We start from the raw sequence: 13,183 nt of genomic DNA on the forward strand, positions 1-13,183 counted from the left end.
AAATGGCATCACAACCTTTGATCTCATGGCTAAACTAATTACTGCCCCCTGATTCTCCACTGCCCTAGCTGTTTACTGATCCCATCCCTTGCACCACGACCATAATACATTGACAGAGGCGCAGCAGGAATCACAGGGGAATCTGCAACCTCTGACCCCACATCCGCCATATTGTTGGCACAGTATTGCAAGAGCAAGGCACATCATCTGCCATGTTGGTAGAAGAGGGGGCAACCATGTATTGTAAGGGGGATGTAGGTGAACAGCATTACCTGCCCACAAGTCCCACCTGAGGCACTTCTGACCTTGCAGCCATTTCATGAGGCCTGCATAGTGCAATCTGTGGCCCCGCTAGACTGCTGGTAATCTGCTGTTATTTCAGATGCCACCGTCGTCATATTGGATGTGGCAAATGAGGTTGCAGCCTTGGCAGCCCCCCGACAGGACCTGAGGGCCTGATTCAAAGACGGACGCTCTGAATGAGCGCTCGCTCTGAATCAGGGCGTTCTTTGTTTTTATTTGTTCGACCTCCTGGCTGCTCACATAGCTGTGGGTGACCACCCACAGCTATTGCGAGCGACCAGGTTGATGGTCGCGATGGTCAAGACCATCACGTCCATCGGGCTTGCGACGAGATCCTTGTGGTAGGGTCTCGTGGCCGCAAGCCCCAGCCGGAAGCTCTCCCACTGACATCACTGGTGATGTCAGTGGGGCCACCCACAAATGGCAGGTGTTCCTTTGGGAATGCCTCCGTTTGGCCAGCCACCCCCCCTGCCTGCCTACCAAACGGGGCGAGCTGTCAATCACCTTAGACAGCTTACCCCCTTTGGTGCGAGATCTGGAGCAATGGAGCACCCGTTGCTACCCGGGTCTCGCGCATGCGCACGACGGAGCCCGCTCAGTCATGCGCATGCCCAGTGGTCAAACATCGACCTGGTTGCGAGCGCCCAGCGCTTGCGACCGGGTCTGAATCAGGCCCTGAGTCCCCAAGGCATTGACAACCATGGCTCTATGGGACACTTTGGCTACTTAAGGTAAAGGAAAAGAGAAGGATAAATAATAAACAAAAATTAAGTATATGAAAAAATAGGGAGAACAGAAATCAGGGACAGCAAAGAAAATGACTGAAGGAGATAAGTATCAAAGGGGTATAACAAAGAAGACAAAGGAAAAAGCAGAAAGAAAAGGATGAATAAGGATTAGTAAATATAAAACACAATCTGCCAGACAGCAGTACCCTGTCTTTGGAAGATGAATGATGCAATCTGTCAATTCCTAATAACACTTATAAAACAACACTCCCCACATGCACAATAGGCTTCTTAATGACTAAGGGAAAATAAATATGACCACCTACTGTACAAGTGTCAATCACTTATTTCTCAAAAGAGGAGGCGACTCTCAACTGAACCTCAGGGTTTAAAAGTCAGCCTTATGCTGGGCATATACTGACAGATAAAATGTGTGTCAGAATGACAGATATCTTATCTGGCAGACTGACACCGAGCAAATATCAGGGCCATACACTGTGATATACAGTATGTCATGGCATCTGATATCTGGCTTTCTCCCCTGGGAGGAGAAATTTCCCCATTCCTCCCTGTGAAGGAACAGAGGAAATGTCCATCAGTCATGCAGCAATGCATTCACTGCCCAATGTGGCTGACTTCTAATTTCATAATATCGCATCGGACGGAAATGCTGGACAATTCAGCATTCACAACCAATCTATATATTTTTGGGATTGGTTTGCGGACTTCACTGTACCTGGGTGAACTGCCGATATACACTGTGCCAAAAATATATTTGAACCACTTTATTAATGCGGAAAGATGATGCCAATGTAGCTTCAGGAGCTGATGGAAAATGTTAATGCAATACAGAAGAAACCATACTAAAAATTGTACACTACAATAGAAATGTAAAAATGTTGGGCCTGATTTGCATACACCATATTCATCCAAATTTAGAGTTCAGGATCTGTTAGACTTGTGGTCCTTGTGCTTGCAGTCTGGGGAGCACATGTGAAGGTGAGTACAGTTAGAGCCTGGATGCTATAGGCCTGTTTCAAAGATAGTTGCAATGTCGATGTTTTTGCTAATTGTTTGTCTACTGCTCATGCAGAAGTCACACTGCACATGTGCCATGATGGTCTTGCAACAGCGGTTGCAGTGTGAATTTATTTGCAAATTGATTGACAGACAGGGACCATTTGTGGGCGGCAATCATAGGTGGCAACTCAAATGTAGGCTAGTCTGACTGTTTTCACGGTGTGTCTCAGCCGGCGATTGCGATCCCAAACACAGACTGGCATCTCAGTTCCGATGCCCATTCTGAGTAACCATAGGGTGCGACCAATGGTTACATCTTTGTACTGAGACGCCACAGGTGGGTATCTCAATACCAGTCCTGGTGCCTGCAACGTACAAAGATGCAGCAGCTGTTCTATTTGCACCTACCTCTGAATCAGGCCCTATGCCCCTTAGAGAAGTGTCCCACTATTTCATGTTTCTGTGCACATCCTACAGGCATAGAGTTATCTTATGTGTACATGATTAAAAGAACAGACTCTAGATTACACATGCATTTACAATTTTGTAGCCATATTTTTACTCATATATGTGTGGCTCTCAATTTTGTAAATCCTCCTCTTTCTGACACATATTCACTACAACCTTAACTTACAGCATTCCATTTACTACTTACTCTCCAGATCTAATCCTGAACTAAAAACTAAATAAATAGTAATATTGTAAAGTGTGGCCACTTACCAATGCTTTTACCATCATCCCAGAAAAGATGTCCCTGGGCAATTTCATTATCATCCAAAGCAACCAGAAGTTTCATTGGCTTTAAACGACTTAAAAAAGATTTAAAGATTTATTTGAAATAAAAATATTAAAAGAATTAATAATTAAAATAACCACAAGCTGGTGAAGTTTAATTAGTGAATTTGATTATTGTTAATAACAACTGACCAGCTATTGTACTGTGGAGGGCTTTTTTAGAGTGGGTAAATCCAGGTTCAAAATTCAGTTTTAAACCTTGGCTAAACCAGGTATGAAGCCAGGGATAACATTTAAAATTATGATGGGAGTACATTATAGCTAACAGTATTTGTGTACAACAAGGAAAAGCAGGCAGTATTTCACGGCATCCAAATAAAAAAAATGCATTTGATCCCCTTATATCATAACAAGGTTTGTCCAGGTGCTAATGTGAACCCTTTCTCTGTATTTGCTCCTAACTCATAATAATTTACAATAAAATTGATTTTAGTGGGTATAATCTACAGAAACATATGTAAGAATGGCAATTAGATTGCTTGTCCTAAAAATGTGGATCAGTGCTATTTGGCCATTCAGGATAACAGTAATCGGACAGTGGATATGGACAGGATGGATTGCACCTGGATCTTAACCAAGCATCTTGTAAACATACTGTATCTACTGCTTGGCTCATTGACACTAAATCTGAAGGCATACTTCCCTTCTAGTAACAGCAGTTCAATTGGAGCCAATGTCAATAACCACAAACAGATTACAGCAATTTCTTACTACTTAAATAGATACAGTATACAGGCTGAGTCTCCCATATCAAAATATTCCAAAATACAGAATTTTTTTAACATGACTGAAATAGTGAAATCTGTGCTTTTTGATGGTTCAATGTACACAAACTTTGTTTAAGGCACAAAATTATTAAACATAAATTATAACATTACCTTCAGGCTTTGTGTATAAGGTGTATATGAAACACAAATGAATTTCATGTACACAATCTTTGTTTGAGCCACAAAATTATTGAAAATATTGTATAAAATGACCTGCAGGCTGTGTGTAAAAGGTGTATATAAAACATAAATGCATTCTGTGTGAAGATTTGGGTCCCAGTCCCAATATATCTCATTATGGATTGCACAAATTCCAAAATACAGAATATTCTGATATCCAAAATACCCCTGGTCGAAAGCATTTTGATATGGGAGACTCAACCTGTATTGAATATGTGTAGGTGGGCGAGCATTCTGGCACCATTTAAATATACTCCTATTACTGAGTATTTGAGAATACTATTTCTAAAGCTGATCACACACCTAACTATTATTGTTCTAAAAACGCCAACTAGTTAGCTGTTTGGCATGGAAATCTAGTACCTGTAGGTTACACATGAGCACTAGTGTCACTGCTCCGAAAGGAGCAGTGTAGCCGTTCGCAGGGACAGCTGATTTTTGGATGATGAATAAGAATTGCTCCGGCATCTGCGATGAGTTAGAATGTTAATTATTGGGGTCCATTTGGACCCCGATAATTAACATAATGAATAGACTCCTTAGTATTCATTCAAGTTCTCTTTTGTGGTTTTCTAGCTTTTTTTAGATATATTTAGAACATACCTAAGATGTGTGTTGAAGTCAGGAGCTTGTTGTGGTAAAATGTAGCCACCCCGCACATGAAGATTAATGTGGTCAATTGGTGCTGGCAGCACTTTCCAACCACCACGTGTATTTTCTGGAAAACCCTAAAATAAAATTACAGACACATCATCCAATTACTTTTTAAAACATCTATTTTTTTATCATTTGTTGCCACAAGAAAAAATTATACATAGTTAAATAGAAAGAGAGAACAAAGCCAATGTATGACACTGTGTGGAGCTATTTAGTTTCTTTCAACTAGCATTCATGAGTCCTTTTTTCTCAGTATTCCCAGTATTCTCAGTTTTCCCTATTATAATGTGTAAGTTGGACAATGATCACATTTATCTACATGAAATTTAATCTGACCTTTCACAGTCAATATTGCCATTTTGTTCAACTAACAAAATTCAACTAATTCCTGTTGTACATTGTACATAACTAATATCTTAGCTCAGACTGAAAAGGGTGTGGTTTAAAAGATCTACTAGTTAGATAGACAGTTAAAAGATCAATACCAACTGGTAGACAGGCAATAGGTAAATAGGTACAAAAGGACAACATGGTCAAATGGTCAACATACAAAAGGTCTACATGGATTTAGATCAACAGGTACAAAAGGTCAACATGGTCAAAAGGTCAGCATTGAAATGATTGACACAAAAATGGTCAAGTCAAGTATTTTCTCTAACCCTAATCTTCACCCTAACCCTCCCCTTGGTGTCTAACCCTTCCTCTTGGATAATTAGAAAAAAACTGATAATTAGAAAAAATTTATGTACCGTAAGTAAACAAAATTCTACTCCCTACTTCTTTTTATTTGAACCTATCCTCATGTACTAATCTAAAAAGTAATGTACAGTAATAGTGGTGCACAGTACATTGATCAACCTACTTTCATTTGACGGGAGCACAATTTACAGTAGAACTACTTACTAGTTTTCATGATTTCAGCATTGTGGTGGATGAGGAGTTACTGGACTGTGTCTGTTTCTCAGGAGTAAAAAGGCTACAAACTCCAGAGTATATGTGGCTTATTAGGAAACTTGCATTGCTCTTTTAGTTTTTTTCATTCAATTTTGGTACAAGAGAAGTCTTTGTTTGGCATGTAAGCTATGGGGCTGATTCTGAGTTGGATGGCTCTCTGTACATAGATGCGAATGGCAAGTTACTGCTTACAGCGCATGCGCATATATGAATTTATGCATCTTTGTGTATCAGTCCCATTCTGACTTGGACTTAACTTGGCCAACTATGTCTTTATGTGAAATTGGGGGCCGTGGGATACTTGCAGGGGTGCCACGGATTGTTGGTGGTCCAAGACTGATTCAAATTTTTTATAGTCCATGTGATCGCCAAAACCAGTGCTGTTGGCTTCCATTTATAAAATATGTGGACAAACAGAATCATAACCTTGTCCACCACCACATAACTGAACTTAAGGATGACAGGTAAGCACAATGTACTTCATTTAATTAGTTTTGCAGAAATTCTCAATAAGACATTTTTGGCCTAGGGGCACTCTGAAAAAAATGTTGACACTCTAGGTCGCTGTGATTCAAGAAAGTTTGGGAACCACTGGCGTAAGGTATAAAGCTGGCTACCACAGCTGCCCTCAAATAGAGCATGCTGCATCTGACTCACAGAGTTGTCTTCAACTCTGTGAGTTGTAAAACAGAGTATTCTGTTGCTTTATAATTAGTTCAGTTAGTGCTAGTTACCATTGCTATATTGGTTGTTCAGCCAATAGAGGATCATTTTGCGCCACCTGTTTTTTTTACCATAGAGGACTGCCTACATTTTTCGGGCACCTTGTTAGTAAATTACAGTAAATGCCTGTGTTTGTATGCATGCTGTATTAAGACAACATTTGTATTTGATATTTAGATTTTTTTTATAAACACACACACACATACTTACCGTGTGATAGTCGTACCAAACTGTATTTGGAAAATAAGCATTTACACTTGTTGCATCCTAGGATTGAATAGAGACATACATAAGTGATATTTTACATTTCTGTCATCTCTGTATTGTGAATATATGAATATACGTATATAGAGATGTGCGGTTCGGTTCTCCAGAAATCCGAATCCACCTGAATTTCGAGCAGATCCGAGTCACAGTTCTAATCTCCTGAGGAGAGCCAGATAAATCTGAGTTAAGGTTCTGATCTTCCAGCAGTTCAGAATTCAGATTTTAAATCTATAATTCAAGCTTTGGATTGCAAAAATTACATGATTTTAGCTGTTTTTAATTTTTTTTGTTTTTTAAATCCAGATCTAAAACCAAAACATGGGGGTCAGCGCACATCTCTAATATACTGGATTACAAAGAGTATCATTTGTAAAGGTAGTATTTATTTTATATTATACAGTCATTTATAGTAAGGGAATGTAATTCCAATTAAAATATGACTTAATCTGTATAAAAGAGTATCAAGGAGAACTAAATGCTAGCAGTTGATTGGACAATCTGTGTGAGAAAAATAATATTTTTAATAGTTGTAATATACTTATGTTAAAGTTCCATGGCACATAAATCAGTGCCACTTTCATATTATAATTAATAAATAAATACAGAAAAGAGAAAGAAAGCATCTCACTACAGTCACCATAGGAACTGGAAATATTTTATCTCTCCCAGTCCAAATCTTTGTAGCTTGTCGAAAACAGAGTTGAAATGATAAATGGTGCACATGTCAAGCCAAGTAGGAGCTGAGAACTTGTATTTGATTTAGATTTGAAACTTACTTATGTAAATAATCATGTTTTAATTATGAAATGTCTAATGAAATATCTACATAAATAGATACATATAAAAAGAAGTGCTGTATAAATGGTAAATAATTTTGTTGTGTTATTTCAAATTGACTGGAACAATCAGATGGCTTCATACAAAGTTTTACCGTTTATATGGGGTTTTAAACTTTACTCACTTTATCAACCACAGCACTGATCATGAATGCTGGTCCCCACAAGAATTGTTTATACACATCCCAGGTGTTCCTATCTCCTGTGAATCTGAAAAGAAAAGAAAAATATATATATTTTTTTTGTGATTTTTATGTCTTCCTATTTAAATAAACTAATCTAAATGGCAATAGCAACTAAATCTGTAGTTTATTCTGGTGAGAAACAGTCTTCAATCTGCAATCTCAATTGATCAATTTAAAATGTAGGTAGGCAGACCATACCTTTCTTGCTGCAATGTAGCTACAGGTTTGGATCTTACCATACCTTACCATCAAGAGTCCTAATTTAGAATATGCACTTCTTGCTTTTATTTTAGTTCATATATCTATATGTTAAGATTGAGATGATAGAGCTATTATGGGGACTATATATGGAAAGCTGGAAGGGAACTAGCGTATATGTGACAGCATGGTGCCTCAGTGGTTAGTCATGCTGCCTCATAGCAGTGGGCTCATGAGTTCAATTACTGAGAAGTGCCCTATGTGTGTGGAATTTGTATGTTCTCCCCCGCTTGAGTGAGTTTACTCCCACACTTCAAACTCATATTGGTAGGTTACTTGGATTCTAAATAAAATGTATCCAACTCTGTGTGTTTGTTTGTGCTTATGGGGCCTATTTATCATTAAAAATTTGTGGGATATTCCCAAAAAACAGCCATTTTCAGGGGGCACCCACAACTATTAAGTATCCAACAGATTTTCTATATCTCCAAAATATCTTCTGCGGTCCCTTCATTTTCATCTGCTAATGCAGCCCCCATAAGTTTCTATCAGGCCAGCTAAGTTCCGGGAATGTGAAGCTGCATAATGTGACCACTAATGGTTTAGCCAGGGACATTTTAAAAGAGGAGGGGGCCCGTGTGCAGACTCAGTGCGGGCCCCATCCTCTTTCTAGAGGTGTAGCGGCGGGGGCAGTAGAGTAGATTCTGGCTTAATGCCAGAATATACTGCGCATGCGTGGGTCTCTGGGAAAATGGCGCCGACTCTATTTTCCCGGGGACAGTAGTACTGCGCATGCGAGAGTCACCATTTTCCCTGTGATTTTTGCTGCTCTGCAGAGCAGCACTCTGGAGACAACAGACAGCTAAGTATAAAGACTCTATGGGAGATAGTGCGGTGTAGGCCCCCCTTAACAAAAGGGCCCGTGTGCATCGCATACCATGCACCCATTATAGATAGACCCCTGGGTTTAGCTCATTGAAACCATAATAACATAGTAATCATGCAGTTAGTGTAGTGAAAACTATAGATAATAAAGAGAATAGGCAAGAAATTTCTTGATATGGAGGAAAAGAAAAGTACTAATTGCAGGCAAATTAAAGATAAATAGAAACAATACTAAACACATATATATTTTTTCAGATATTTTTACACATTTCAATATAGAGAATTAACAAACATCTCTCCCTGTAAAATTCTAAAATGTATTTTTAGAAACCTCTTAATAACATAACAATCAATTAATTATATCATTTCTTGAAATATTAATTATGGTCACAAATGTAAAAAAAATTAGTCAGCAAGCACTATCATGTAATTTTAATTGTTAGGGTGGAGTGGTAGAAGTGTGTTTAGTTATATTTAATTTATTTATAAGCTAACACATTCAAATCTATAAGTATATATATTTTGTGCTCATACATCTAGCCTCCTTGCTTGTTAAACAGCCCTTCTAGTTGCACCATGCTGTGGCATGACTCGCTAGCGCCGAGCGACTTTTTGTGCAAATTTTTATGTTCAAATGCATCTTATACGCACAGCGATGTGTATAGGATACACATCCAGCTTCTCCTGGTTAAAATTATATGTGGCATGCCTATATTCTGCATGCAACTGCGGGTGTATCTGCATGTGAAACACTACATTACAGTGTCACAGCCGCTGACACTGTAAAGTAGCATTTTGCATGCAGATGCAACCCGCAGTCACACACAGAATATAGGCATGCCATACCATTTTGATCACCAGAAGCTGCATGTGCATCCTATTCACATCGATGTGTGAAGTAAATGCATTTGAAGGTGAAAAGTCGAATGAAAAGATGCTCAATGCTACCGAGTCACACGGTCAGGGGAGTAGCGAGGGTGGCTCCAGTGGAGCTCCTGCTCCAGGCGCCTGCTCCATCCAGGGCGCCAGGGATCAGCTATCAGATGGGGGGTGGATTACCTGCTGCTGAGTGAAGCCTGAAGCACATAAAGAGATCAGGGATTCCAGACAGGAAGCATAGAGTGGACAGAGCGGCGCTTGTGGCTCCACCCACACCACACCCCTAGTGTGGAGGCACTGATCTCTTTATGTGCTTCAGGCTCTGCTTAGTAGCAGGTGATCCGCCCCCCATCTGATGGCTGATCTCCTTCGCCCTGCAACAGTGAGAGGGGAGAGGAGATTTGAGTAAGGTGGACTACTGTGTGTGTGAAGGGAGGGAACGGATGGAATGTTAAGGAGAAGAGCTGTATGAGTATGTGAGGAGGGGATATCTTTGTGAGGGGGGGATCTGTTTGTGAAGGTTGATCTGAATGAGGAGGGAGAGAGCTGTGTGGAGGGATCTCAGTGAGTGGGGAAAGCTGTGGGTGAGGGGGTGGCTGAGTGAGTGGGGAAAGTTGTGTGTGTGAGGGGGTGGCTGAGTGAGTGGGGAAAGCTGTGTGTGTGAGGGGGTGGCTGAGAAAGTGGGGAAAGCTGTGTGAGAGGAGGAGAGCTGAGGGAGGGGGAGAGCTGTGGGGGTGTTCCGAGTGAGGGGCAGATGATCTGAGTGAGGGGGAGCACTGTATGTGTGAGGGGAGGCTGAGTGAGGGAATGAGGGCTGTGTAAGGGGAGATGAGCTGAGTGAGGGGGAGAGCTGTGGTGGGGGTGTCTGAGTGAGGGGGGAGCATTGTGTGTGTTTGAGCGGAGAATATCTGAGTAAAGGGGAAGAGCTGTGTGTGTGTGGGATATGTGTGAGGAGGGGAGAGCTTTGTGAGGGGGTACATACTGGACATGTCCCCTACCTGGCACTTGGCACACTTGGGGGGGCGCAGTAGAGCACACATGCTCCGTACGCCATGGCCACACGCTACACTCCTGCACACGGTTCTCACATGTTCTGTGCAATGTGGCTTGTAGTGCACGGAGGATAGATGTATGTGGACACATCTTTATATATATATATATATATATATATATATATATATATATATATATATGGAACATTTATGAAATATTCAGAGAAACAAATTTATTAAGTAAAATGTTAACTTGCCCATGTTCAAAAAGTAAGATCTGACTTTCAAGTGAGTACATCAATCATTTATTTTTTATGAATTGGGACAATTTGCCAAGTATTTTAAAGCATACATACAAGATTCCCCTTCCCTTTTTTATTTTTTTTTTATTCAATGTTATATTTTATAGTATGGTAAAAGTGGTCATAGTTGGCCAATAATTTATTTGTGATTGAGCGAAGGATGAATCATGACATCACTGAGTCTCATGTGGCTTGTTAGACCCTTAAAAGTGCAAGACCTTAAGGATGTCTATTTGTTTCATGTGTTAGAAAGAACACAATCATGATTGGCCTCAACATTGTTAAGAACTTTTCCAGAAGTTGAGTGAAGTACCTTTAGACTCCAGGGACTTATGAAGAGAGAGATTTATGTTTTTAAAAAAAAAACTTTATATATATATATATATATATATATATTTAACTTTTTTTTTTTAATTAACAGGACTTAAATCTGTTTGACCTAGCATACTCTCTTCAGTATGTGAAAGGACCTACTCTCTGGATGGATAATAAAATGTTGTTTTAACATCAAGTGATGTTGCTCTACAAACCCATTCAGTGCAGTTACTGTAAGGACAAAAACTTGAAACTCTTTTCAAACCTAACTTTCATCACACTGATAAACACAGAAAAAAATATCTTAACTACAGTAGTAAAATAACTCAGATACTGCATTATGCTGCAAAATGATTGCAAAAAATAGTAAATTTGTCTAACAATACTAAAGTTAGTAAATTCCAATTCAAAGCAGGTCTCCATTGCAGAAGCCCATGGACCTTGTGTAACGCTATTATTATTATTATTATTATTACTATTATTATTATTATTATTAATTATTTATTTTTTAAAGATGTTGCCTCAGAGGCACAGATCTCAAAATATTTAATTTGTTAATATATTTTTCAGAACTTTGATCTCCTATATATTAATACACCATACAATGAAATCAGCTACTTACTCATGTAGTAGTGGTCTCACCACAGTGGAACCTTTAGTATGAGCATCAAATAATAAGGTGTATAGGTATGGTAAAAGCGTATATCTAATATTCAGGACATTTCTTGATAGAGTTTCAAATGCCTCATCAAAGCTTACGGGATCTTGTCTCTACAAAAAAAGAAAATATGTAAAAGATTCCGTAATGGTTATGCACCTGTGATCATACTATTTTCAATAGTATTAGTACCCACTCATTTACATGTACGCAGTCAGCACAGAAACATCATTATGAGTTGTATTCTATAAGCCAGTGATCAGCACAAGATGCATAGTGATGAGATGCATCACAGGGACAGAAAGTCTATGAATGTTACAGATAATCTCTAGCCATGAACATGTGATCTGATCTCTCTCTGAGGGGTAGGTTTACTAAAGCTTCTAAAATAGACATGTGGTGGTGTTGCCAACAGCAACCAATCAGATAATTTCTCTATTGCATTCTAGAAAATGATAGACAGAATGTAATTAGTTGCTTAAGTAAATCTAGCCCTATATTTTAAAGCTTAAATAAACAGAATATGAGTAGCTAAACACTGTAACATACAGAATTATACTATAGTAATAGCTTTGAAACCCTTTCCAGCCTATCAACAACTATATACCTGAAATATGGAATGTTGGTTCAACATCTTAAATAAGGATGAGATAAAAATGTACCACATTTTGTTCATGTTAATTCAGAAATATAGAAAATTCTAAAGAATTCACATATTTTTTTTTTAGAACTCTTGAAAAAATACAAACTAGTCTATTATTTCAAACTGTATGAAAAAAAACTAGAAAATTGTAAACACATACAGTAGGGGGATTCAATTAGCCTAAATAAGCCGCTTTTCTGCTAAAAATGGCTTATCATGCAAATTTATACTTATCACGCTATCCTATTAGTCGCAGTTTGCTCGGGTGCAAATTTTGACATGCATTTTTCGCAAATTCATTTTCACCACCTCCTGAGCAAGTGAAAAGTTGGGGGAAATTACTATTTCAAGGTAAAAATGTCAGGACTTGGTTCAGATTGAACCACTGGTACACCATCCTTAATGACTAAATTAGGCAAAAATATCTTTTTAGAAAAAACAACCAGGTGCGCTGTCAGCCAGAAGAAATGACCCCTTGAGTAAATGGAGCAGCTCACACAAGCAGGTTCTGCACCTGCTAGAAAGGATTTCAGTGAAAAAAGGAAAGTGGAGCGCTGGTTTAATCAATTGACCACAATAATAAATGCAAATAATTTATTGCAACACATAAACAATGAATATATAAATACATAAAATCAAATCTCTATACTGACACAATAGGACAGGTGGATGAGCAGATGGAATTGGAAAGGTGATATCCTAAGACCACTGCAGGGTCCAATGGCAGGTGATTGTCCAGAATCAAGCTCTAAATAAATCCACTAATGGTATAATGTAAGCAAGAACAACAAGGCAAGGTTGCCAAAAGGAAATCCAAATAATGGAGCGCTGTAAACATCTGATTTATGAATGGCCGGTACGCACACTGTGTGGATAGCGTCACGCTATAAGCTGGA

The 13,183-nt window shown here is 39.0% G+C and overlaps 1 protein-coding gene across 1 annotated transcript in view; it reads right to left on the reverse strand.

The window, feature by feature from the left end:
- MGAM (maltase-glucoamylase) overlaps window positions 1–13,183 on the reverse strand; it is a 242,917-nt gene that overhangs the window by 84,005 nt on the left and 145,729 nt on the right. The window contains exons 40-44 of the mRNA XM_088452310.1: window positions 11,609–11,757; window positions 7,356–7,440; window positions 6,338–6,394; window positions 4,397–4,521; window positions 2,772–2,860 (exon numbers count right to left, since the gene is read on the reverse strand). Of these exons, the coding sequence (XP_088308436.1) occupies window positions 2,772–2,860; window positions 4,397–4,521; window positions 6,338–6,394; window positions 7,356–7,440; window positions 11,609–11,757 (505 nt within the window). The remainder of the gene's footprint in view (window positions 1–2,771; window positions 2,861–4,396; window positions 4,522–6,337; window positions 6,395–7,355; window positions 7,441–11,608; window positions 11,758–13,183) is intronic.

The sequence above is a fragment of the Taudactylus pleione genome, unplaced genomic scaffold (genome assembly GCF_031769625.1).
Source record: "Taudactylus pleione unplaced genomic scaffold, aTauple2 ptg000037l, whole genome shotgun sequence".
Taxonomy (NCBI): Eukaryota; Metazoa; Chordata; class Amphibia; order Anura; family Myobatrachidae; genus Taudactylus; species Taudactylus pleione.